This window comes from Bufo bufo, chromosome 4 (genome assembly GCF_905171765.1).
Source record: "Bufo bufo chromosome 4, aBufBuf1.1, whole genome shotgun sequence".
Lineage (NCBI taxonomy): Eukaryota > Metazoa > Chordata > Amphibia > Anura > Bufonidae > Bufo > Bufo bufo.
This window is the reverse complement of record NC_053392.1, coordinates 447,488,846-447,515,988: the sequence shown is the minus strand read 5'-3', so window position 1 is coordinate 447,515,988 and position 27,143 is coordinate 447,488,846. Positions and strand designations below refer to the sequence as shown.

At 43.4% G+C, this 27,143-nt stretch overlaps 1 protein-coding gene across 1 annotated transcript in view; it reads right to left on the bottom strand.

The window, feature by feature from the left end:
* Positions 1–7,952, bottom strand: part of UNC93A (unc-93 homolog A) — a 428,511-nt gene extending 420,559 nt beyond the window's left edge. The window contains exon 1 of the mRNA XM_040429404.1: positions 7,807–7,952. Coding sequence (XP_040285338.1) covers positions 7,807–7,893 — 87 coding nt within the window. The 5' untranslated portion in view covers positions 7,894–7,952. The remainder of the gene's footprint in view (positions 1–7,806) is intronic.
* Positions 7,953–27,143: the final 19,191 nt, after the last annotated feature.

The window sequence follows — 27,143 nt, the reverse complement described above, 5'->3', positions numbered from 1 at the left end:
AATTTGGTTTTCCAACACCTTTTATGGACGCAGTTTTCTCCATGTATTCCAACGCCTCGGCGTCGGTGCTGGTGAATGAAACTACCTCCCCCCCTTTCTCCATTAGAAATGGCACGCGCCAAGGGTGTCCACTTTCCCCTCTGGTTTTCGTACTTTCTATGGAACCACTCCTTCAAGCCTTCCGTCAAGATGACGAAATTAGAGGCATTAAGCTTGGAGACCACGAACACAAAATCGCAGCATTTGCGGACGACCTGTTGCTCCTAACTTCCAACCCTAAGACATCCCTCCCCTTAATTTATGATATCTTCGAAAAAATTAGTCCTCTTTCGAACCTTAAAATAAATATGAAGAAATCTCACATTCTAAGTTTAGGCCTAAACTCCCGTACTAAAGCTGACTTAGCAGCTCATTCCCCGTTTAATTGGGATACTCCCCACATCACTTACCTAGGCATTAAAATTAGTACTGACCTTTCCAAATTATTTCATCTCAACTTCCTCCCTCTATTAAAATCCATGCAAGATCAATTAAATAACCTCCACCCACAAACATTATCCTGGTTTGGCCGGAAAAATATATTTACCTCACTAGTCCTCCCTAAACTTAACTATTTACAACAAGTCCTCCCTCTTCCAATACCTAAATCCTTTTTTCAAGCCTTAGACAAAGAAATCAGGTCATTCATATGGAGCCGTAAGAAAGCTTGCATTAGTTTCTCTACCTTACAGAACCCCAAATTCTCCGGGGGTATCAACCTCCCAAACCCCTCACTATATAATTCAGCAATATTATTAACTAGAGTGGTAGATTGGTTCAGAGATCCTATCTATAAATCTTGGCCTAGGATGGAGGCTGCAATGGCCAAAGTCTCTTTCAGAACCCTCCTCATCCTGCCCCAACAGGACCGAGTCAAGTTTAAAACCACCAATCCATCTATTATTGCTACTCTTGAAGCCTGGAATAAATTCCAAAACTCGGTTCATGGGATCCCTTTGCCCTCTCCCCTAACTCAAATTAGAGATTTAATAGATTTAGCCACACCTGAATTGAAACAAAGTCTCCCTATACAGATCCGTAAATCTGTAACCCTAGTGCTCTCCCTCTTTGAGGAAGATGGCAATGTGATTCACAAAACCCACTTTGACTCACTCTTCCCAGAAGCTAAACCCTTTCCTTCTCTATATTCGTATATATCTGCCAACCTAACAAAATAGGTCCCCTACCAGGCACTATTAAGACCTCTTACATGGTTCGAAAGTCTGATTGATTCTAAACATCCCCCAAGAAAATTGATCTCTCAGCTATACAGAAGATTGAATAGCCCTATATGTCCCCCTAAATTGTCTTTCATTGGAGCCTGGGAAAAAGACCTGAATACCCCACTTTCTGATGAAGACCAACTGAAGCTTTTTAAAGAACCCCACAAATCCTCCAGATGTGTTAGGATTCAGGAAAATGGGTACAAAATTCTGTCCAGGTGGTATAAAACACCTGATATCACCTGTAGGTATAGCTCTAATGGATCTGATGTTTGCTGGAGGTGTGGCGAGGGGGTGGGAAAATTTTTCCATATTTGGTGGTCCTGCCCACTGCTGCAAAAGTGGTGGTCTATGATCTTCAAACAATGCAACTCAATTTGCAAAACTGTAATTCTGCCCTCGCCTCAATTGGCTCTATTAGGCCTTCCCTATCCTCACACTACCACCGTCATCACTCCATTGTTTAAAAAACTGCTTTCAGCAGCTCGCCTCCTAATCCCCAGATTTTGGCTATTGTCAGATCTTCTTCCACTGGATTTCTGGATAAACAAGGTGGACTCCATTTACAGGTTCAAAGACATGTCCGCCTGGGAGAACCACTCCCATAATAAGTTTGAGGCCCTCTGGAAACCATGGGTGCAATTCAGACATTTCAAAGAGGCCTATTAAATGTAAATGTAAATGAAAAAACAAGTGTACAACTACACTTAAGAATATACTGGCGGCTTTAGACATTATCATTTATATGATACCAATGCTCAATAATTTGCAAAGTATGTGAACCGACATCCACTATGTTAATTTTGTTAACCTTTTGTTGTTATTTTATTGACGACTAAACAGTACTTCACAATGTACGACTAGGTACTACCTTTTGATGAGAAATTTCTGTACTGTAACTTTACATCTTCAATAAAGCTTTTGAAAAAATAAATAAAAAATAAATAAAAAATTGGTATCCAATGACCGCCTAATATACCTCCAGCCACATTATCACTTGATCTTTTCGGTACGGTGAATGCATAATTTTTGGGGCCTGTAATCTAACTGGCCAACAGTAAAATTGTTATATGGTAACCGCCTAATGTACTTCCAGCCACATAATCACTTGTTCTTTTCTGTACGGTGAATGCCTAATGTTTGGGACCTGTACTCCACTGGCCTGCAGTAAAATTGATATCCATTGACCGTCTAATATAACTCCAGCCACATAATCACTTGTTCTTTTCTGTACGGTGAATGCCTAATGTTTGGGGCCTGTACTCCAGTGGGCTATGGTAAAATTGTCATTCAGTGACCTCATAATGTACCTCGAGCCACATAATCACAATTTATTTTATGTCAGGTGAATGCCTAATTTTTAGTGCCTGTACTCCCGTGGCTTAAAATAAAAAATTTCTAGGCTCCTGCAGGGCACATTTTTTTGAATTTTTCTTTACGAAGCATAAAAATGGCCTATGATTAACCCCTTAAGGACTCAGCCCTATTTCACCTTAAGAACTTGGCCATTTTTTGCAAATCTGACCAGTGTCACTTTAAGTGCTCATAACTTTAAAACGCATTGACTTATCCAGGCCGTTCTGAGATTGTTTTTTCGTCACATATTGTACTTCATGACACTGCTAAAATTGGGTCAAAAAAGTTAATTTTTTTGCATAAAAAAATACCATATTTACCAAAAATTTTGAAAAATTAGCAAATTTAAAAGTTTCAGTTTCTCTACTTCTGTAATACATAGTAATACTCCCAAAAATTGTGATGACTTTACATTCCCCATATGTCTACTTCATGTTTGTAGCATTTTGGGAATGATATTTTATTTTTTGGGGATGTTACAAGGCTTAGAAGTTTAGAAGCAAATCTTGAAATTTTTCAGAAATTTACAAAAACCCAATTTATAGGGACCACTACAGGTCAGAAGTCACTTTGCGAGGCTTACATAATAGAAACCGCCCAAAAATGACCCCATTCTATAAACTACACCCCTCAAGGTATTCAAAAATGATTTTACAAACTTCGTTAACCCTTTAGGTGTTGCACAAGAGTTATTGGCAAATGGGGATGAAATTTGAGAATTTCTTTTTTTTGCCTAATTTTCCATTTTAACCCATTTTTTCCATTAACAAAGCAAGGGTTAACAGCCAAACAAGACTGTATCTTTATTTCCCTGACTCTGCCGTTTACAGAAACACCCAATATGTGGCCGTAAACTACTGTACGGGCACACAGTAGGGCGTAGAGGGAAAGGTGTGCTGAATGGTTTTTGGAAGCCAGATTTTGCTGGACTGGTTTTTTGACACCATGTCCCATTTGAAGCCCCCCTGATGCACCCCTAGAGTAGAAACTCCATAAAAGTGACCCCATCTAAGAAACTAAACCGCTCAAGGTATTCAAAACTGATTTTACAAACTTTGTTAACCCTTTAGGTGTTGCACAAGATTTAATGGAAAATAGAGATACAATTTCAAAATTTCACTTTTTTGGCAGATTTTCCATTTTAATATTTTTTTTCCAGTTACAAAGCAAGGGTTAACAGCCAAACAAAACTTATTATTTTTGGCCCTGATTCTGTAGTTTACAGAAACACCCCATATAAGGTCGTAAACCGCTGTACGGGCACACAGTAGGGCGTAGAGGGAAAGGTGCGCCGTATGGTTTTTGGAAGCCAGATTTTGCTGGACTGGTTTTTTGACACCATGTCCCATTTGAAGCCCCCCTGATACACCCCTAGAGTAGAAACTCCATAAAAGTGACCCCATCTAAGAAACTACACCCCTCAAGGTATTCAAAACAGATTTTACAAACTTTGTTAACCCTTTAGGTGTTGCACAAGATTTAATGGAAAATAGAGATACAATTTCAAAATTTCACTTTTTTGGCAGATTTTCCATTTTAATATTTTTTTTCCAGTTTCAAAGCAAGGGTTAACAGCCAAACAAAACTCATTATTTATGGCCCTGATTCTGTAGTTTACAGAAACACCCCATATGTGGTCGTAAACCGCTGTACGGGCACACGGCAGGGCGCAGAAGGAAAGGAATGCCATACGGTTTTTGGAAGGCAGCTTTTGCTGGACTGGTTTTTTGACACCATGTCCCATTTGAAGCCCCCCTGATGCACCCCTAGAGTAGAAACTCCAAAAAAGTGACCCCATTTTAGAAACTACGGGATAGGGTGGCAGTTTTGTTGGTACTAGTTTAGGGTACATATGATTTTTGGTTGCTCTATATTACACTTTTTTGTGCGGCAAGGTAACAAGAAATAGATTTTTTGGCACGTTTTTTATTTTTTATTTACAAGATTCATCTGACAGGTTAGATCATGTGGTATTTTAGAGCAGGTTGTCACAGACGCGGCGATACCTAATATGTATACAATTTTTTTTATTTATGTAAGTTTTACACAATGATTTCATTGTTAAAACAAAAAAAATGTTTTAGTGTCTCCATAGTCTAAGAGCCATAGTTTTTTCAGTTTTTGGGCGATTATCTTTAGTAGGGTATGATTTTTGCGGGATGAGATGACGGTTTGATTGGTACTATTTTGGCGTACATGCAACTTTTTTGATCACTTTTATTACCTTTTTTGGGAAGTAAGGTGGGCAAAATTTCAATTTCCTAATAGTTTTTATTTTTTTATTTTTATGGCGTTCACCGTGCGGGGAAAGTAACATGACCGTTTTATAGATCAGGTCGTTACGGACGCGGCGATACCAAACATGTGTAGGGAATTTTTTTTTTTTCATTTTTAATGAGTGATAAATGTGTTTTTTGATTTTTACTTTTTTTTTCACTTTTTTTCACTTTTTTTTGGACCCAGACCCACTTGGTTCTTGAAGATCCAGTGGGTCTGATGTCTGTGTAATACAGTACAGTACAATATATATTGTACTGTACTTTACTTACACTTTGTCTGAACAGATCTCTGCCTTTAGCACAGATCTGTTCAGCACCATGGACAGCAGGATGCCTGAGAGGCGTCCTGTTGCCATGGGAACCTTCCCCGTCTGCCCAGTACTGCTCAAAACTTCGCAGACGGGGAAGGGTAAGGAGGGGATCTGTCGGGGGGCTGTCTGGGAGCTCTCTCCCTCTCCATCGGGGGGCTGCAAAGGCACAGCAGCCCCCCGATGGGAGAGGGAGGGAGCTCCCTCTTACTGTTAACTTTTTCCATACAGCGGTCCGTACGGACCGCTGTATGGAAAGGGTTAAACGGCTGACATCGCATCATCGATGTCAGCCGTTTATACCAGGGTGCCAGCAATGTGCTGGCACCCTGGTATACCCACTGAACACCAACGATTATTCAAGGGGAGGCGGGCGGGGGATCGCGATCCCGCCTGCCGCACCGCCCGCCTCCCGCACCGCCCCCACCGCCTACAACTCCCCCCCCCCTGCACCACCCGCTGGCAAAAAAATCATGCAGGGGTGCAGGGGGGGTGTAAAATATATATTTTAGGGACACTAAAGCTTCTGATCCCCGCAGTCAGGGCCCGCGGGGATCAGAAACTGCAGAAAGCGCAGCAAACCGCAGGTCTGAATTGACCTGCGGTTTTCTGCGATCGCCGATGCGGGGGGGTCAAATGACCCCCCCCCCTGCATGGTTACGGGATGCCGGCTGAATGATTTCAGCCGAAATCCCGTTCCGATTAACCCCTGGGGCGCCGGAATACCGATTTCAAGTTATGACGTACCGGTACGTCATGGGTCCTTAAGGACTCGGGACCCATGCCGTACCGATACGTCCTAAGTCCTTAAGGGGTTAAAATACATATTTTTTGTGGGAATTTTCGTCATTGATCCCCCTTTAGTATGTCACTGTCCATGTTGTGGGACTATTTTTGCACTTCTAGTAAGTAATTGGTGGCTGCAAATATTACCTGAAGGTTTTTCAGGTTCGCCTGCCATTAAAGTGAATGAGGCCCACCGCAAACTTGCGGTTTGCGATCTTTTGATCGTGTTTGCGAATCGTCCCGGCCGATGTTCGTCCATCACTAGTCAATACTACTGTGAGGCGGCACAATTGTTTAAAGTATGGGGAGGGGGTGCCAGAAAAAGGACCTGCCCTGGGTGCCAAATATCTTAGGCACGCCACTGCATCTTGTTCTCTTGTAGACAGTTAAGGGATTCATCAATATGTGAAAAGTATACTAGACTAGAAAAGTTTTCTTTTTGCCCTGTACTCTGCATTCATGGCCAGACACCTGCTATCTGCTTGTCTGACCAGGAGGCCCCTGTCTGACCACCACTGAGTCACCTCCATCACTCTGTCTTTGCTACAAGTAGCAGAAGCTATAGCAGCACCAGCAGCAGCAAATTCAGTTTGGTGAACAATGGTGAGGCCGTTTTTATCAATGCCACACCGAACTAGCCCAGTTTGGTATCAGTGTACTATCTTGTCCAACCTCCAGTGTACTCTCAGAGAGGCTATTCAGCATAGAAGGTGGTTTCATCACACCCAAGAAGAAAAAATTGTGGCATGGATCCCTCCCATACGCTGCCATTGTTGAAAGTGGCTGTTCATCTCCAACCCAGTCATGCCACATCCATTGTACATTATGTTCCATGCTGCATTGCTGCTGCTTGTGCCACCGTTGCAGCTGCTACTCCCCCTACTGCCACTATTACCCCTATACAGCTGCACATCGCAGGATCCATACTGTAATTTCTGCTGATGCCTTGGCTATTGCTGCCACTGCTTCAACCCTCACATATCCACTCATATTCTGCCTTATCTGTGAGGTCCCATACTGTACTGCTGCAGCTACTATCGCAGCCACTGCTACCCTTACGCAGCTGCACATCTACTACCTTGTTTTTTTATTTCTCTGTGAGGTTCCACATCCACACTGTACTGCTGCTGCTCCCAAAAATGAGACATTTAGACATCAGACAGGTATCTGTGCCTGTTAAGGCAACATTTTTGTACCACTTGTTCAAATAAAGACCTGTTTCTTCCTACACTACACTGTGTGTATAAACACGGGCAGGCATCTATCCTACTCAGAACAAGTCACTTTTTCTTCTGATACCACCTTGTGTGTGTGCATAAACACTGGTAGGCATCTGCCCTAATAAGTGGCAATTCTTGGAACATTTTTTTGCCTAAGAAGGATAAAAAAATCTGATACAGTTTATTTTTAAACAGTCTGTTTGCTAGCACCGACAGCTATGAGTTTATCCATACCTACATATGTCAGTGTCACTAAGAAAAAGAGATAAAGATAAAAAAAATATGAGTACCGGGATACCTGAAACAAATTTCACAAAACTTACTCATCTCTACACATCACTAAAATAACAGCAAGATGCAGATAAGTCGCACAAATGTTTTTGGGTGCGTCAATTTGTGAGACTTGCTGTCACGCAACCCATGTCGCCATGTAGCCACAACCTAAATTTGGATCTTGCTCGTTTAAGTTCCTAAGTGTTTTTTTAGGTTTTCTCTTTAAATATGCCTTGAACACAAAAATATTGACTATGACAAAACACAACTTACAGTAAACATTTCCAATATTATTAGTAAGCTTTGCATACAAATTACCTACCTGCAAACTCTGAAGCCCCCCAAAAGCTGTAAATAAAAGCAGAAATCCAAAAGATACTACAAGAATGTTCTTCAAGTGTCTATCCATTCTTCAAGTTTTTCCCTCTTCTGTTCAAATGCAGTCTGTTGTTTTCATATCTGCAAGGTTCAGAGTGTTGTGTTAAAGACTTGTGTAATACTCTGAACTAAAAAAATTAGTGCTATTCAAAATGGTTACTGATTGACTTGTTCTACATCACTACTGAGCAAAAGGGCATATGATTACAGCCATTATCTAGTTATACAGAACTTTTGTTTACATTGATGATTTATTTGGACTGAAATAAGAAAATTAATTTAATTTTTTTTAAACATTATTCATTTATTTTCTTATTTCTTTGTCCGGCTCACTAAGAAGGCTGCACATAGTAACATAGTAACATAGTATATAAGGCCGAAAAAATTTATTGTCCATCTAGTTTGGCCTGTTATCCTGCAAGTAGATCCAGAGAAAGGCAAAGAAAAAAAAATAATTTGAGGTAGAAGACAATTTTCCCCACTTAAGGGGGAAAAAATTCCTTCCCGACTCCAATCAGGCAATCAGAATAACTCCCTGGATCAACGACCCCTCTCTAGTAGCTATAGCCTGTAATATTAATACACTCCAGAAATACATCCAGGCCCCTCTTGAATTCCTTTATTGTACTCACCATCACCACCTCCTCAGGCAGAGAGTTCCATAGTCTCACTGCTTTTACCATAAAGAATCCTTTTCTATGTTTGTGTGCAAACCTTCTTTCCTCCAGACGCAATGGGTGTCCCCTCGTCACAGTCACATTGGGGATAAATAGATGATGGGATACATAGATGATGGGAGAGATCTCTGTACTGTCCCCTGATATATTTATACATAGGAATTAGATCTCCCCTCAGTCGTCTTTTTTCTAAAGTGAATAACCCTAATGGTGATAATCTTTCAGGGTATTGTAGTTGCCCCATTCAAGTTTTTACTTTAGTTGCCCTCCTCTGAACCCTCTCCAGCTCTGCTATGTCTGCCTTGTTCACAGGAGCACAGCACTGTACACAGTACTCCATGTGTGGTCTGACTAATGATTTGTAAAGTGGTAGGACTATGTAATCATCACGGGCATCTATGCCCCTTTTGATGCAACCCATTATCTTATTGGCCTTGGCAGCAGCTGCCTGAGACTGGTTTTTACTGCTTAGTTTGCTGTTTATTAAAATTCCTAGGTCCTTTTCCATGTCAGTGCTACCCAGTGTTTTACCATTTAGTATGTATGGGTGATTTTCATTATTCCTTCCCATATACATAACCTTACATTTGTCAGTGTTAAACCTCATCTGCCACTTCTCTGCTCAAGCCTCTAATCTATCCAGATCCATCTGTAGTAGTATACTGTCCTCTTTAGTGTTAATGGCTTTACACAGTTTAGTGTCATCTGCAAAAATTGATATTTTACTGTGCAAGCCTTCTACAAGATCATTAATAAATATATTGAAGAGAATAGGGCCCAATACTGACCCCTGAGGTACTCCGCTAGTGACAGTGACCCAATCTGAGTGTGCACCATTAATAACCACCCTCTGTTTTCTATCATTGAGCCAGTTACTTACCCACATACAGATGTTTTCTCCCAGTCCGAGCATTCTTATTTTATATACATATACATGCTCAGTTTCATCCTTTAACTGCCTCCTGAGCTGTGAGAGAGAGAGAGTTCCAGCAGAAAAGACACGCTTCCTGAGCTACAGCAGAAAAGATACTGCTCTAGAGTTGTCAACTAGATATAAATCTAGATAACCTATCAAAAATATACCTAGTATACAGGCAACAAAACAATATATATATATATATATACATAACCTACAAACAACAGTAGTGTCAGAGCCTAAGAACAAATAAAAAATTGTATATATAGTACAGACCAAAAGTTTGGACACACCTTCTCATTCAAAGAGTTTTCTTTATTTTCATGACTATGAAGGCATCAAAACTATGAATTAACACATGTGGAATTATATACATAACAAACAAGTGTGAAACAACTGAAAATATGTCATATTCTAGGTTCTTCAAAGTAGCCACCTTTTGCTTTGATTACTGCTTTGCACACTCTTGGCATTCTCTTGATGAGCTTCAAGAGGTAGTCCCCTGAAATGGTCTTCCAACAGTCTTGAAGTAGTTCCCATAGATGCTTAGCTCTTGTTGGCCCTTTTGGCTTCACTCTGCAATCCAGCTCACCCCAAGCCATCTCGATTGGGTTCAGGTCCGGTGACTGTGGAGGCCAGGTCATCTGGCGCAACACCCCATCACTCTCCTTCATGGTCAAATAGCCCTTACTTTTAAAGTTTTCCCACTTTTTCGGCTGACTGACTGACCTTCATTTCTTAAAGTAATGATGGTTACTCGTTTTTCTTTACTTAGCTGCTTTTTTTCTTGCCATAATACAAATTCTAACAGTCTATTCAGTAGGACTATCAGCTGTGTATCCACCTGACTTCTCCTCAACGCAACTGATGGTCCCAACCCCATTTATAAGGCAAGAAATCCTACTTATTAAACCTGACAGGGCACACCTTTGAAGTGAAAACCATTTCAGGGGACTACCTCTTGAAGCTCATCAAGAGAATGCCAAGAGTGTGCAAAGCAGTAATCAAAGCAAAAGGTGGCTACTTTGAAGAACCTAGAATATGACATATTTTCAGTTGTTTCACACTTGTTTGTTATGTATATAATTCCACATGTGTTAATTTATAGTTTTGATGCCTTCAGTGTGAATCTACAATTTTCATAGTCATGAAAATAAAGAAAACTCTTTGAATGAGAAGATGTGTCCAAACTTTTGGTCTGTACTGTGTATATATATATATATATATATATATATATATATATATATAGTGGGGATTCGTTCTGGTAGGCAGATTAGCGGACGCAGTACAGAGGCAAAAACAAAGTCTTTGACTTAAACAGTGTAGTGTTTATTCACACATAAACAACAATGACAGTTCATCATCTTGGTGTTCATTCACACCATTGCAAGTCCACAGAACAAAAAGCATTCACCTTGTCAGCGGTTTTTGCAGTAGCAATTCCCAAGAGGTTTCAGGGCCTGCTTCCCAGCAATGCGGCTCTCAGCCCTTTAGTACGGCACACCTCATGCAGATCCCAAACCACAGAGACTCCACAGCTTCACTGTAAAATGGAGGATAATCCACACCCAGCTGAGACTGCTGGCTGAGTTTTAGATCCCAAACTAAAACCTAGCCTGGAACGTGGGGAACAGCCACCTACCCTGCACTTGGGCTGCTCCCAGTAAGAGCTGCCCCGAATCGGCTTTACAGCCACATTAAATAACTAATAGTGTCAGTCAGCACTAGCTGACCGAGGCCAGGAACCTCGGTGACACATATCTTCCGTCAATGATGGCCCCTTGAGCTTTCCTACATACATCCCCCTTTGTTCAACCCTGAGGGTGTACCCGGCACAGGGCATCTCCATTTCCCTGTAACCTACCTGCCTGCCCTATGTTCCACAGAAAACTTAAAGTTCTGTAGAGACAAAAAACACCTGTTGACCCGAGCATTCCTCTCTTTGGCTTGGCTCATCCACTTGAGAGGGGAGTGGTCAGTTACCAGATAGAAATTTCTCCCCAACAGATAAAAGCGGAGAGACTCGAGTGCCTACTTGATGGCCAGGCACTCTCTCTCCACTATACTGTACCTAGTCTCGACTGGGGTAAGTTTGCAGCTCAGGAAAACAACGGGATGTTCCTCCCCATTGATGTCCTGAGAGAGTACAGCTCCAAGGCCTACTTCAGAGGCATCTGTCTGTACGACAAACTCCCTCTTGAAGTCGGGCGTAACCAACAACGGGGACCCACACAGTGCCGATTTCAAAGCGAAGAAAGCCTTTTCCGCCTGCTCATTCCACTGGACCGTCACTGACTTGCGTCCCTTCAAAAGGCCTGTCAATGGTGCAGTGATTGTAGCAAAGAGGGGGACAAACCTCATATAGTATCCCACCATTCCCAGGAAAGACTTTACTTGCAGAGTAGTGACCGGTCGTGGATAGGGCTGAGTGAACTCGAACGTTAGGATTTTTTGACCCGGGATTCGAACATTTTAGTAAAAGTTTGGTTGCGAGTTTGGTGTTCGGCGATTTAATGGCACTTTTTGAAAGGCTGCATGGCAGCCAATCAACAAGCGTTTAACTCGTGTATCCTTAGAAGCCATCATAGCCATGCCTACTAATGGCATGGCTATGATTGGCCAGTGCAGCATGTGACCCAGCCTCTATATAAGCTGGAGTCACGTAGCGCCGCACGTCACTCTGCTCTTACTAGTGTAGGGATAGGATGCTGCTGCTGTGAGGGAGAGAATAGGAAAGAATCTGATATCAGAATTGTTGTTAACTCTGCAATCTACAGCAATTTTTTTATTAAATTTTTTGTGGGTGCAGTGCAACATTTTTGTACCCTGCCCTGAGCCTAGTGACAAAGAAAAATAAGTTTTATTTGTCTGTTAGTTAGGTGGGCGTAGGCTGCCATTTTGTGCAAGTTCAGTGCACCAGCACTGCATATGTGCCAGGGACAATAATTTAATCCTGTTCTTTTAGTTCAGTGGGCAACATATACCCATTTTTTTAAGTGCACCGGCACTGCATATGTGCCAGGGGAAGGGAAAATAATATAGGTAATCCGTCCGTGAGTTCAGGGACCCAGGGGGTGACATATTCACTTTTTTTTTCTGTAAAGTACCCCTGTGCTGCATATGTGAGTGTAATCAATTTAGTAAATCCATCTGTTAGATTCTGGGGGACAAATTATTTTATTTTTTGCTAAAAAGTACATTTGCACCATGCACTTCATTTGTGATAGTGAAAAAATATCAGTTAAATCCATCTGTTTAATTGTGGGTGAAAAATTCATATTTTTTTTTCATAAAGTACCTTTGCGGCCTGCACTGCAAATCTGATAGTGAAATATAATCAGTGAATACAACTGGGACATTGTGGGTAAAAAAAAGTTTTTTTTGGCCATAAAGTACCTTTGCGGCCTGCACTGCAAATCTGAGAGTGAAATAAAATCAGTAAATCCATCTGTTTCACTGTGGGTGAAAAAATCCAATTTTTTTTCCATAAAGTACCTTTGCAGCCTTTGCTGCATTTCTGACAGTCCAATACAACTGTTAAATTTTGCTGTTATATTGTGGTTTGAAAAAAACACCCATTTTGTGATAGATACTACATTTGCGGCCTTTGCTGCATTTCTGAAAGTCCAATACAACCGTTAAATACTGCTTTTATATTTTTGTTTGAAAAAAGCATCCATTTTGTGCTAGATACTACATTTACGGCATTTGCTGCATTTCTGACGGTCCAATACAACCATTAAATACTGCTTTTATATTTTTATTTGAAAAAAAAAAAAAAACATTTTGTGCTAGATACTACATTTGCGGCCTTTGCTGCATTTCTGACAGTCCAATTCAACCGTTAAATACTGCTTTTATATTGTGGTTTGAAAAAAAACACCCATTTTGTGCTAGATAGTACATATGAGGCCTTTGCTGCATTTCTCACAGTCCAATACAACCGTTAAATACTGCTATACTTTAGTTTGAAAAAAACACCCATTTTGTGCTAGATACTACATTTGCTGCATTTGCTGCATTTCTGACAGTCCAATACAACCGTTAAATACTGCTGTTATATTGTGGTTTGAAAAAAACACCCTTTTTGTGCTAGATACTACATTTGCTGCCTTTGCTGCATTTCTGAAAGTCCAATACAACCAGTCAATACTGCTGTTACATTGTTGGTTGACAAATTCACATTGTTAGTGGCCATGAAGTAATTGTATTAAATTTGCCTGTCACACTGTTGTGTGACCTCAAGAAATGTTTTCTCTTTATGACACCGGCACAGCCTTACTGTCAGTGAACTTAATTGTTGACTATTGGCAGTTACATTGTCGCCTGACATAAACCATCTGTTAGTTTGGTGGGTGAACGTAAAGAATGAGGAGAGAGTCAAATAAGGGACGTGGCCCTGGTCATCGTGCTGCTGGTGTTGGTGGAGTTCCTGCTGCAGGGAGAGGACGTGGTCGATCTGTGCCAGTTACATGCACAAGTGAAACACCTTCGTCAGGTGCGAGTAGGCGACAGAACCTTCAGCGGTATTTGGTAGGGCCGAATGCGGCTCTACGAATGGTGAGGCCAGAACAAGTACAGGCAATAGTAGATTGGGTGGCTGACAGTGCCACCAGTTCCTTCACATTGTCTCCCACCCAATCCCTTGCTAAAAGATCAGATATGGCACCTGCAGCCCATGGCCATCAGTCTTTCACCTCACCCCCTTGCAAATCAGGCAAGCAGTCTGAGCCCCAAGTCATGCAGCAGTCTCTTCTGATTTTTAATGACTCTGCTAGCAGGGTTTCCCAGGGCCATCCACCTATCCCTGCCCCAGAAGTGGAAGAGATTGAGTGCACCGATGTCCAACCACTTATGTTTCAGGATGAGTAAATGGGAGGACCACCGCAGCACGTCTCGGATGATGACGAAACACAGGTGCCAACTGCTGCGGCTTTCTGCAGTATGCAGACCGACAAAGAGGGCAGGGGTGAAGACTGGGTGGATGATGATGTGGAAGACGATGAGGTCCTCGACCCCACATGGAATCAAGGTCATGCGAGTGACCTGTGTAGTTCGGAGGAAGAGACGGTGGTCGCACAGAGCCACAAGCACAGCAAAAGAGGGAGCAGGGTGCAAAAGCGGAGCGAATGTCCCGTAGATAGTACGCCTGCTACTGCCCACCACACAAAGGGACCGAGCACACCAAAGCCAGCTCCAAGGAGTTCTAGGGTTGCCACCTTTCCCAATAAAAAATACCGGGCAAGTTAAGCCACACCCCAAAGGGGGTGTGGTTGTGGGGACGTGGCTTAACACGGGGGGTGAAGTCGCTGTCATACTGTGGCTCCCCAGGAATATTAAAGCCTCCATTAGCACCCCCAGTAATAGTAATGCACCCAGTAATAGTAATGTGCCATTAGTGCCCCCTCAGTATTAGTAATGCCCTCATTAGTGTCCCCCAGAATTAATAATGCCCCCTATTAGTGCCCCCCAGTAATAATAATGTCCCCAGTAAGAGTAATGCGTCATTAGTACCACCCATTAAGAATAATGCCCCCATTAGTGACCCCCAGTTAGAGTAATGTGGCCCCCCGGGAACCGCCACTCGGGTCCGGCACACTGACTGTAGAGTGTTGTGTGAGAGTTCGGCAGCTTTCTTGGGCCCGGTAACAGAGACCGAGGGAGAGGGGAGGTGATAGAAAAGGAGCGCAGCAGAAGAGTCGGGGACGGGAGGAGCGCAGGCCCACGGCTCGTCTTATTGTTATCCGGCCTGATCTGGGAGTGAGAGTGGCTCATTCGCTGCACGGCCGCCATGCTGTGGGGCGAGGGTTTGTGCTCTCCTTCAGCAGCATCTTCGTGCTCCTGACCACCCGCAGCCCCCAGCTCTACGGCTTCCAATCCATCCTGACCGGCTGCCTCGTCCTCTTCAGGTTCGAGCCGGTCCCAGCGAGCAAGTCAGACAGTCTGCACTGCAGTTTGAAATTAATCCTGTGTCTGGGTCTGAAAAAGGCTTGTACCCGGACACAAGATTACAAACCCGGACTGTCCGGGTCAATCCCATACGCGTGGCAACCCTAAGGAGTTCCCTGGCGTGGCAGTTCTTCAGACAATGTGCTGACGACAAGACACGAGTTGTTTGCACGCTGTGCAATCAGAGCCTGAAGCGAGGCATAAGCATTCTAAACCTGAGCACAACCTGCATGGCCAGGCATCTAAGTGCAAAGCACGAGCTGCAGTGGAGTAGACCCCTTAAAAACCAAGAAAGGTCTCTGGCTCCTCCCTCTTCATCCCCCTCTGGAGTGACAGTGTCACCTGCCACCCCGCAAACAGAGGATGTGCCAGCAATGCCACCACCTCGGTCACCAAGCATCTCCACCATGTCCCATGGAAGCGTTCAGCTGTTTATCTCCCAAACACTGGAGTGAAGAAGGAAGTACTACCCACCCGCGATTCCTGGCCCTAAATGCCAGCATTTCAAAATTCCTGCCCTTTGAAATACTGTCATTCCGTCTGGTGGAGATGGAGAGTTTTAAAAAGCCTTATGGCAGTGGCTGTTCCACAGTACGTCGTTCCCAGCCGCCACTACTTTTACAGGCGAGCCATCCCTTCCTTGCACAACCAAGTGGGGGACAAAATCAGGTGTGCACTGCGCAACTCCATCTGTGGCAAGGTCCACCTGACTATGGATACGTGGACCAGTAAGCATGGCCAGGGACATTTTATCTCCATAACAGCACGCTGGGTAAATGCAGTGACGGCTGGGCCTGAGGCGGATAGCAGTTTGGTGCATGTCCTTCCACCACCGAGGATTGCAGGGCGTTTCTCTTTGCCTCCTGTTGCTTCCTCCTCCTACTCCGCTTCCTCATCCTCTACCGCCTCCTCATCCGGTCAGCGTAGCAACTTCACCACCATCTTCAGCACAGCCAGGGATAAACGACAGCAGGCAGTTTTAAAACTTTTTGTTTGGGGGACAAACCCCACACCGCGCAGGAGCTGTGGACGGGCATTGAACCACAGATCGATGAGTGGTTGGTGCCAGTCAGCCTCAAGCCTGGCCTGGTGGTGTGCGATAATTGGCAAAATCTCATAGCAGCTCTGGGCCTAGCCGGTTTGACGCACATCCCTTGCCTGGCACATGTGCTAAATTTGGTGGAGCACAAATTCCTGAAAAATTACTCTAATATGTCAGAGCTGCTGCAAAAAATGCGGGCCGTCTGTGTGTGCTTTCGGCGTTCTTAACCTGCTGCTGCTTGCCTGTCAGCGCTGCAGCGTAACTTCGGCCTTCCCGCTCACCGCCTCATATGCGATGTGCCCACAAGGTGGAACTCCACCTTGCACATGCTGGCCAGACTGTGCGAGCAGCAGCAGGCGATAGTGGAGTTTCAGCTGCAGCACGCATGGGTGAGTCGCTCTGCGGAACAGCACCACTTCACCACCAATGACTTGGCCTCCATGCGAGACCTGTGTGTCTTGTTGCGCTGTTTCGAGTACTCCACCAACATGGCCAGTGCCGATGACGCCGTTCTCAGAGTTACTCTCCCACTTCTATGCCTCCTTGAAAAAACTCTTGGCTCTGAGGGAGGGTTCCTGCACCAACACACGCCAGGTACACAATTGTCCAGCCAGGGCACAGTTCTGGAGGATGACGAGGTGGAGGATGAGGAGGAGGAGATGGCGGAGGAGGAACCATGTTCACAGCAGGGTGGCACGCAAACCAGCTCATAGTCATCACTGGTGCGTGGCTGGGTGGATACAGAGGACACAGACGATACACCTCCCAGAGAGGACAGTTTGTCGTTGCCTCTGGGCAGCATGGCACACATGAGTAGGGTTGAGCGAACCTGAACTGTAAAGTTCGGGTTCGTACTGAACTTTGGGATTTTTGGACCCCGGACCCGAACCCGAACATTTCAGTAAAAGTTAGGGTTTGGTGTTCGCCGCTTTCTTGGCGCTTTTTGAAAGGCTGCAGAGCAGCCAATCAACAAGCGTTTAACTGTCTGACCTTAGAAGCCATCACAGCCATGCCTACTAATGGTATGGCTGTGATTGTCCAGAGCAGCATGTGACCCAGGCTCTATATAAGCTTGAGTCACGTAGCGCTGCACGTCACTCTGCTGTTACAAGTGTAGGGAGAGGGTGCTGCTGGACTTGTGATTTCAGGGAGAGAATAGGAGAGAATCAAACTCAGCGATCTACAGACAAATAGTTGTGTGGGTGCAGGACACAATCGTTTTACCCTGCCCTGAGCCCATTGACCAAAAAAAATAACTTTTATAATTCTGTTAGTTAGGTGGGCGGCGGTGGCGGCCATTTTATGCAATCTCAGTGCACCAGCACTACATCTGAGCTTTTGGGACATTGCAAATCACCATTTTTTTTCAGCAAACTACAACATTAGTCAGTGTGCAATTTAATTTAAGTGTGCAATTTAAGCTAGAAATACACCCATCATTTTCTGGGGTTTTAAAAACACACTTTTTTGCCAAAAAACTGTATTTTCTTGATCTGCAAGTGTTAAATTCAAGTTTAATATATACAACTTTTGTATTCTGTTAGCAAAAAAAACTCTTTTTTGGCATTCTACAACATCTGGATTAGTCAGTGTGAAATTTAAGCTAGAAATACACCCATCATTTTCTGGTGTTTTAAAAACACACTTTTTTGTAAAAAAAAACGTATTTTCCTGATCTGCAATTGTTAAATTCAAGTTTAATATATACAACTTTCGTATTCTGTTACCAAAAAAACACTTTTTTGGCAATCTACAACATCTGGATTAGTCAGTGTGCAATTTATGTTTCAAATGCTTTATTGAAAATTTATAGCATCGTAAAAACATCATGAGATACCAAAGACATATTTATTTTGTTCATACACATAATACAATCAAATAAATAAAATAAAAATCACAATAACAATAGTCAAGGGGAGATCCTATAGTGGTTATTTGTAAGGAAGTGGTATATAGTACCACAACCCTACATGTTCAAGCGGTCTAAAGGCCTCGTATACTTGAGGCCTCCACGCAAGGTACATTATCATTACAACTATATACTTTGTTGTACATTGGTGGAGTAGGAGGAGGAAACCCAGGGCTCCCATAGCTTTTCGAAAGCCTCAAATGTGTCCATACGAATGGCTGAAAGTTTTTCATATAGTAAAATCCTATCGACTCTGTCTATAACTGCTTGAAAACCTAACTTATCAGTTTTCCATTTAAACGCAATGTGGATTCTGGCAGCCAATAAGATATGTTGCGATAATTTGAACTTGCCAAATGTCAGCCAAGGGGGTTTATCCCCTAAAAGACATAAGGTGGGAGTGGGCTGGTAGTTACATCCTAATATTGTGGAGATCAATCTGCCTATTTTGGACCAGAACAGCTGGACATGGGGGCATGTCCACCAGATATGGTAAACTGTACCATTCTCCGTACACCCTCTAAAGCATAGTGGCGATACTTCTGGGTAAATACGATGTATCCTGAAGGGTACTAGATGGGTTCTGTGAAGGACCTTCATAGAAGTCTCTGCCAGTGTGGTTTGCCAGGAGTTTTTGGTTAAAGTCTGGGAACGGAAAAACCACTCTGAAAGTGGGTATTCTTCCTGTATATCCTTCTCCCACTCCACCATATATGAAAGCCTAACTCCCTCAGGCGAGGCATCAAACATTCCGTATAGTCTAGACAACAGTCCTTGTTTGTACAAAGAAAAAGTGACAAAACGCTCAAAGGGAGTAAAATCTAAGCTCAAGTCATCAATCTTCAAAGAGTGGAGAAATGAGAATACTTGATTAGCTGTGAATGACTCACCCGTAGGGAGATTAAACTTATCTTTAAAATCATTCAGAGTAATCAATTTTCCCCTAACCAGGAATCTATGCAACGTTATACATTTGTTGTTGATCCACCAACTGAAATTGGTTGCCCTAAGCCCTGGTGGGAAGGCAGGGTTACCCATTAAGTGGAGGAGTGGTGAGAATTTAGACTGTAGACCTAACTTGAACCTAACAGATCTCCACAACAATAGGGCTTGGTAAGATAGCGGCGAATTGGACCGAACTGCTGTCGGTATAGGTAGGGTAGTCCAGAGTAGGGCTCTCCACGACCAAGGTGTTAAAAGTGACTGTTCTATCGAGACCCATAAGGGGTGTGTCTCTGGTTTCGTATGCGTCAGGAAAAGCTGAGCTAATCTAGCTGCTTTATAATATTTTATGAAGTCGGGAACTGAAAGACCCCCCCTGTGTTTTATGTCGACACATGGTAGCCCGAGCTATACGGGCACGTTTATTGCCCCAGATGAATTTCATTACATCCTTTTGTAGGTCATGGAGATCCCGACTTGGGACTGGTAATGGTATAGTACGGAAAAGATACAGGAGTTTAGGCAAGACTACCATCCTTATTATATGTATCCTACCTATCCATGTTATAGGTAACATGCTCCAGGTTTTAAGATCTTCTCTAATTGCTCGGTATAGGGGAGTATAGTTCAACTTATACATCATGTGAGGTTGTGTGGGCACTACAGTACCTAAATATGGGATATGGTTAGGCAAATAATGGAACTGGAAGTTTTGTAATAGGAGTGACTTTAGTGATGGGGAGGTATTGCATAACATAAGTTCTGATTTCTGATGGTTGACGTGAAGCCCAGAAGCCTCTGAAAAGGATTTCAGAATTTGTAAAAGATTTGGGAGGGAGACAAGAAGGTTTGTAAGTGATAAGAGGAGGTCATCCGCAAACAAGCTCAGCTTGTGTTCCGTATCTCCTACCTTGATCCCCGTTATATTCCGGTCATTCCTGATAGAAATGGCAAGGGGTTCCATTGCTAGAGCAAAAAGGGCCGTGGAGAGAGGGCACCCCTGACGTGTACCCCTGAATATTTGGATGGGAGCAGGGTTCATGGACGGAAGCTTAAGGTAGGCAACCGGAGTGGAGTAAAGAGCCTTGACTGCCTGCACAAATGGGCCCCTAATACCCATAGACTGAAGGACTTGATGTAAATAATCCCATGTGACAGAATCAAAAGCCTTTTCTATGTCGAGGGCCAGGACAGCTAACGGCATGGTCTGTTTATTTGCGACCTGGATCAAATTAAGGATTTTTCGGATGTTATCAGGAGCTTCCCTACCTGGAATAAACCCTACTTGATCTTTTTCGTCGAGCAAGGATGGACGTGAGAATTTTTGTATACAGGTTTAATAAAGATATTGGCCTATAATTAGACGGAGATAAGTGATCTTTTTTGGGCTTGGGGATAACCGTAATGTTAGCAGCTAGGAAGTCGGGGTGAGGGATATTACCTTGCATTATATGGTTACAAAATTTGGTGATATTGGGGGTTAACATGGGGGCAAATTTTTTATAGTAGAGGGCTGATAGACCATCCGGGCCATGTGCCTTGCCCAATTTTAAGGCCTTAATTGAAAGTTCCACCTCCTCGTTCACTATTGCTTTGCTTAGGTCACCCACTGCTTCGGGGGAAACCTGTGGTAACCTGATAGAATTCAAGAAATTGTTTTCCACTTGTCCCTGTCTAACACTCGGCTTAGCGTAAAGTTTTTGGTAAAATACATGAAAGGTTTGGTATATGGTTTCCGGGTTGGAGGATACCTGTCCTGACCTTGAGCGAATCTGAAACACCTGGTTAATTTTTTGTTTGGCTTTAAGTTGACGGGCCAACATCTTGTCGGGTTTGTTGGCGTACTTATAGTAATAGGATGCGGTCCAATGTAAGGCTTTTTCCGTATGGTTCGTGAGAATCAAATTAATTTGCAGTTTGGTGTTTTTAATTTCTCTAAGCAGGTACAGTGAGGGAGCTATTTGATGGGCTCTTACTAGTCTACTAAGTTTGGACTCGAAGTTTAGTAGGGTAGCCTGTCTCACTTTTCAATAGTTTCCTTGATAATTTGACCCCTCATAAAAGCTTTGTGAGAGAGCCAGACCACTACAGGGTCGATATCAGTGTTTTCCAGGAAAAATTGCTTTAAATTATCCTGGAACCGATCACGTAAGACAGGCCTGGTCAATAGCGATTCCTTAAGCCTCTATGTAAATAGACGACTTGTGGGAGTAGATGGGGTGACATCCATAACAACCATATCATGGTCCGACCAAGACACCACTTGGTGTATGCAATAAGCTAAGAGTGGTAGAAGGGATGTGGAGATCAGGACCAAATCAATGCGGGTATATAGGTGATGGGCGGGTGAGTAGTAAGTATAACCCCTCTAGGTGCTGTTGTGCTCCCTCCAAGAGTCAGCAATGGAAAGGGATTCCATAACCTTCTTAATCTGGGACCCCAGGGCAGCAGGGCGCGGGGTGTTAGGAGGTGAGGAGCGACCCATCAAGGGATTTATTACAAGGTTGAAGTCCCCTGCCCATATTAACTCATCAAACCTTAGTGCTTCAAGTATATGGTACATTTGAGTGAAAAAGGTAATCGGGTCTTCAGTTGGAGCATACATATTAACTATACACATTATTTTCCCCTCTAATTCTCCTAGTAAGATAACATAGCGTCCCTCTTTGTCAGTGATGTGATAAGTTATCTGGAACGGAAAGTAATTCCGCAAAAGAGTAACTACTCCCCTGCTTTTAGTGCGAAACGTGGAAGAGAAAAACCTGGAGTAGCGGGGGTGGAAGTATTTAGGATGGGAGGAAGGCATAAAATGCGATTCCTGTATACATATTATATCTGGGTTATGTCTAAGATAAGATGTAAGGGCCGTTTTGCGTTTCCTCTGGGAATTCAAACCCCGTACATTGTGTGACAGCAACTTACACATTATCCCAGCAATACATAGTGAAGCTTAGCATATCAAATTGTAAAGACCACAAAATGCAGTTAGCGGTGAAAGTAAGGATCCCCATACAGACAAATAAACTGACAAACATAAATGATAATAAATCTAACAATGCTGTTAGACAGCAGGACTGGCTGTACTCAATATGGCAACTAGTGGGCCTGATGTGGGTATCAGGGGAGTAATATCTATCCCTGGATCCACAAGAAAAAGCCCAACAATGGAAGGCAACATGAACATCCGATTCGCTGTGACCCTAGCGAATAACCTGAGCTAAACCCGTGCAGGGGACCATAATCAAAAAACAACAGCATCAGGGTGCACGGTGGGTCCAGTGAAGAATCGATCACTAGCGATAATATGGCATTCTGGAATAGTGTCCCGTTCTTCCCTGGACATAGACGTATATGACAGAACAGCTCACTCAGTGTCCCAGGATTTATTCGCTGATGAAGCGGTGGTGGGAACCCGAGTCAAGACTCTGGCCGGGCGCTGGGGCCTTGGAGGCGCAGTTGGTCTTTCCATGCGATCCACCCTTAATCCAGCTTGGTGTAACTTCTCAATCCCTTCATCTGGGGTATGAACTGTATAGGAGCCAGAGTTCAGTTGAAAAGACAGGGCGAAGGGGAACCTCCATCTGTAGCGGACTTGTGCTTGTTGTAACGCCTGCGTCACAGGCTTCATCTCCCTGCGCTTCCGAAGCGTTGTGGGGGCGCTAAGTCCGCATAAAGGTGCACCGCGGGTGGGAGATCAGGCAGGGCCGCCATATTCCTTGCGGCATTTAGTATCATGTCCCTCACCTCAGGGTGATGAAATTTCAGAACCACATCTCTGGGGGTGTCCGGGATGCGCGGTTTCCCCAGGACCCTATGTATTCTGTCCATCCGCAACTGACTCGGTTGGGCCTGGGGTAGTAAAGTGGCAAACAGTTCGATTTGAGGGCTTGTAATTGGAGAGAGTGCGCATCAATGTCCTCCCTGTCGGCGCCTATGGCGTCAGATAGTTCGTCCGCTTTGAACTCCAGGTCCGAGACCCTATTCCCCAAATCATTTATCTGGCGGGAGAATTCTGCAACCGCCTGGGAAAGTTCGGTTCTGAAGAGATTTGCTATGTTAGCATATAGATCTGCCTGACCTGTTTGTGATGATGCCGCGTCTGCGTGGGGTTCACTTTCAGTAGAGGAGGCTGAGCTTGCTGGGGATACCGCCTTATCCGCCATGATGGAGTGCCTCGTGCTCCGGAAGATCTCCGGTATGGTCTGTGAAGCAACCGGTGTTCCTGGGATTTTAGCTCCCCTCTTGCCTCGGCCAGGCTTCTGCGACCCTTGCATGAGTGCTCAGGGCTTGTTGAGCCGGTTAAACGGCGCTGATGTAGGGAAATTGCCAGCGGTCAGAGCGGAGCTCACAGAGCCATGTCTTCCCTTAAGCCGCGCGCATGCGCCCCCGTCAGTGTGCAATTTAAGCTAGAAATACACCCATCATTTTCTGGGGTTTGAAAAACACACTTTCTTTGTCAAAAAACTGTATTTTCCTGATCTGCAAGTGTTAAATTCAAGTTTAATATATACAGCTTTCATATTCTGTTACCAAAAAAAAACACTTTTTTGGCAATCTACAACATCTGGATTAGTCAGTGTGCAATTTAAGCTAGAAATACACCCATCATTTTCTGGGGTTTTAAAAACACACTTTTTTGCCCAAAAAAAATATTTTCCTGATCTGCAAGTGTTAAATTCAAGTTTAATATATACAGATTTCATATTCTGTTACCAAAAAAACACTTTTTTGGCAATCTACAACATCTGGATTAGTCAGTGTGCAATTTATGCTAGAAATACACCATCATTTTCTGGGGTTTTAAAAACACACCTTTTTTTGTCAAACAGTATTTTCCTGATCTGCAAGTGTTAAATTCAAGTTTAATATATACAGCTTTCATATTCTTTTACCATATTCTTTCATATTCTTTTTTTTAATCAAATATCTTTTTATTGATATATCACGTTTAACAAAGAAGAACATGAGAGATTTCACAAGTGTAGATAAACAAGGAAAAATATGACAACTCTTCCGGTGTGAGATAAGCGGTTACAACACGTACAAAACAGATGCTAACAAGCTCTGGGCTTGTGAATAAGCAATTACATTACTTAATAAATCTTAATCATCTAATTCAGATAGTACGTATCATTATCTTGAATTTGTGGGAGCAAAGTTGTCCAACTTAATGTGAAAAAACAATAACACAATTGCTATACAATCATAAGGAAACAATGATGTGGTATCATAAATTATTACTAATAAGGAAGTCGCTCGGAGGCTGTTCCCGGGAAAGATCTTCGCCCACGATGGGGCATGGCGTTGTATCACTGACATGAGAAAGTTCACGCCTGGCGGGTATTGCTTATAGTTTTGTCTACGGTTGAATGGCTACTAACATAAGGGTAGTGCTGCAGAGAGAATGGGTGATTGGTAAAAAGTTATTGATTGCGTGAGTGGATTTTTGAGTGTGTCAATTAGTTTATAAGTGAGTAAGTAAGTACGTCAAAGGCTTTATTATGTTTGTATAATGAGATAGAACTTTCACAGTAGAGAGTAATTTCTCTATGTAGGCCCTATAGCAAGAGAGTCCTTGTAGGTGCTCCAAGGTCTCCATAGTCGTGAGAAGTTAGAGTGAGATCTATTAGCCCAACTGCTCAGCTCTTCCATCAGGTAGAGCTGGTCTACTTTTTTCTGCAATTGAGCCATAGTTGGGGGGTTAGGATCCAGCCAATGTAACGGGATGAGGGATCTAGCGGCATGAACTAGCCAAGTAATAAGGTTGAGGCTTTAAGGGTCCTTCCCTCAGACAGTTTCCAAAATAGTACTGAGACAGGAGAGAGCCGAAGAGAGGAACCACATATTTGGTTGATTTTCGTTTCTATCTGGGTCCAAAAGTTGGTAATTTTTGGACAATACCAAAATATGTGACCCAGAGTGCCTTCTGCCTGGGAACATCTCCAGCATGTTTTCGTCTCACTCAGCCCCATTCTGTGTAGTTTACTCAGGTCGTTATACCATCTGGTTAAGGTTTTGTATGAGTGTTCTTGTAATCTTACACATCGAGAGAACTCGTGTGATCTGAGGTGCATTTGGTCAATTTCTGCTTTTGTAAAGGAGAGTCCAAGATCTTTCTCCCATTGTGAGATGTATGCTGGTTTGCTCTGTTTCTGCAGTGATTGAAAACTTTTATATAAGAGAGAAATAGCATGCTTAGGAAGTGATTGGCCAAGTGCAAGTTTCTCAAACCATGTATCCTCAGACGTTGCATATTTAGAGTGTATTTTTGTACACGTGTCTTTAAATGTTTTTAGGTCTAAGAAGTTGGCCTGTTTTAAAAGTTGAGAGCATAGCGTATCGCTGTCTTCTGATGATGTGGTACGGGAAAATTGATCTGTGACAGTTAGATCTTTAAGGTCGTTCCGGAATGATGGCAGGATAGTAGCATTTGGGTAGATTAAGAAGTGGCTAAGATTAGAAGGTAGGAGTCTCGGGGGGTTAGAAGTGAGGCTCGCGCCGCTAGATAAGGATTTAAAGGTCAAGTGTATACCTTTGGACAAACCCTCTAATGACAAGGAGTGGTCTTCTATGCCACATAGCCCTGCTAGTTGTTTATCAGTGAGGCTAGCTAATTCTATGTCTGACCCTAAGATTCGAAAGCGGGGAATGTAGAGTTGTAGCCATCTTTTAAGTTGCACTGCCTTATAGTAGGTTTTACAATCTGGGAGGCCAGGCCACCTTGTGAGCTGTCTCGGATCTGTCTGTCGTATGCCAGTCTGGGTTTTTTGCTCTTCCATAGGAAGGTTGTGAATAGAAAGCGAGTTTGCATGAAGAAGGATTGGGGTAAGTAGATAGGAAGCATTTGCAGGAAATACAGGAACTTGGGCATAATATACACTGCGTGCAGAATTATTAGGCAAATGAGTATTTTGACCACATCATCCTCTTTATGCATGTTGTCTTACTCCAAGCTGTATAGGCTCGAAAGCCTACTACCAATTAAGCATATTAGGTGATGTGCATCTCTGTAATGAGAAGGGGTGTGTTCTAATGACATCAACACCCTATATTAGGTGTGCATAATTATTAGGCAACTTCCTTTCCTTTGGCAAAATGGGTCAAAAGAAGGACTTGACAGGCTCAGAAAAGTCAAAATAGTCAACAGGGTCGCAAGAAGCGTGTGGAAAAACCAAGGCGCAAAATAACTGCCCATGAACTGAGAAAAGTCAAGCGTGCAGCTGCCAAGATGCCACTTGCCACCAGTTTGGCCATATTTCAGAGCTGCAACATCACTGGAGTGCCCAAAAGCACAAGGTGTGCAATACTCAGAGACATGGCCAAGGTAAGAAAGGCTGAAAGACGACCACCACTGAACAAGACACACAAGCTGAAACGTCAAGACTGGGCCAAGAAATATCTCAAGACTGATTTTTCTAAGGTTTTATGGACTGATGAAATGAGAGTGAGTCTTGATGGGCCAGATGGATGGGCCCGTGGCTGGATTGGTAAAGGGCAGAGAGCTCCAGTCCGACTCAGACGCCAGCAAGGTGGAGGTGGAGTACCGGTTTGGGCTGGTATCATCAAAGATGAGCTTGTGGGGCCTTTTCGGGTTGAGGATGGAGTCAAGCTCAACTCCCAGTCCTACTGCCAGTTTCTGGAAGACACCTTCTTCAAGCAGTGGTACAGGAAGAAGTCTGCATCCTTCGAGAAAAACATGATTTTCATGCAGGACAATGCTCCATCACACGCGTCCAAGTCCTCCACAGCGTGGCTGGCAAGAAAGGGTATAAAAGAAGAAAATCTAATGACATGGCCTCCTTGTTCACCTGATCTGAACCCCATTGAGAACCTGTGGTCCATCATC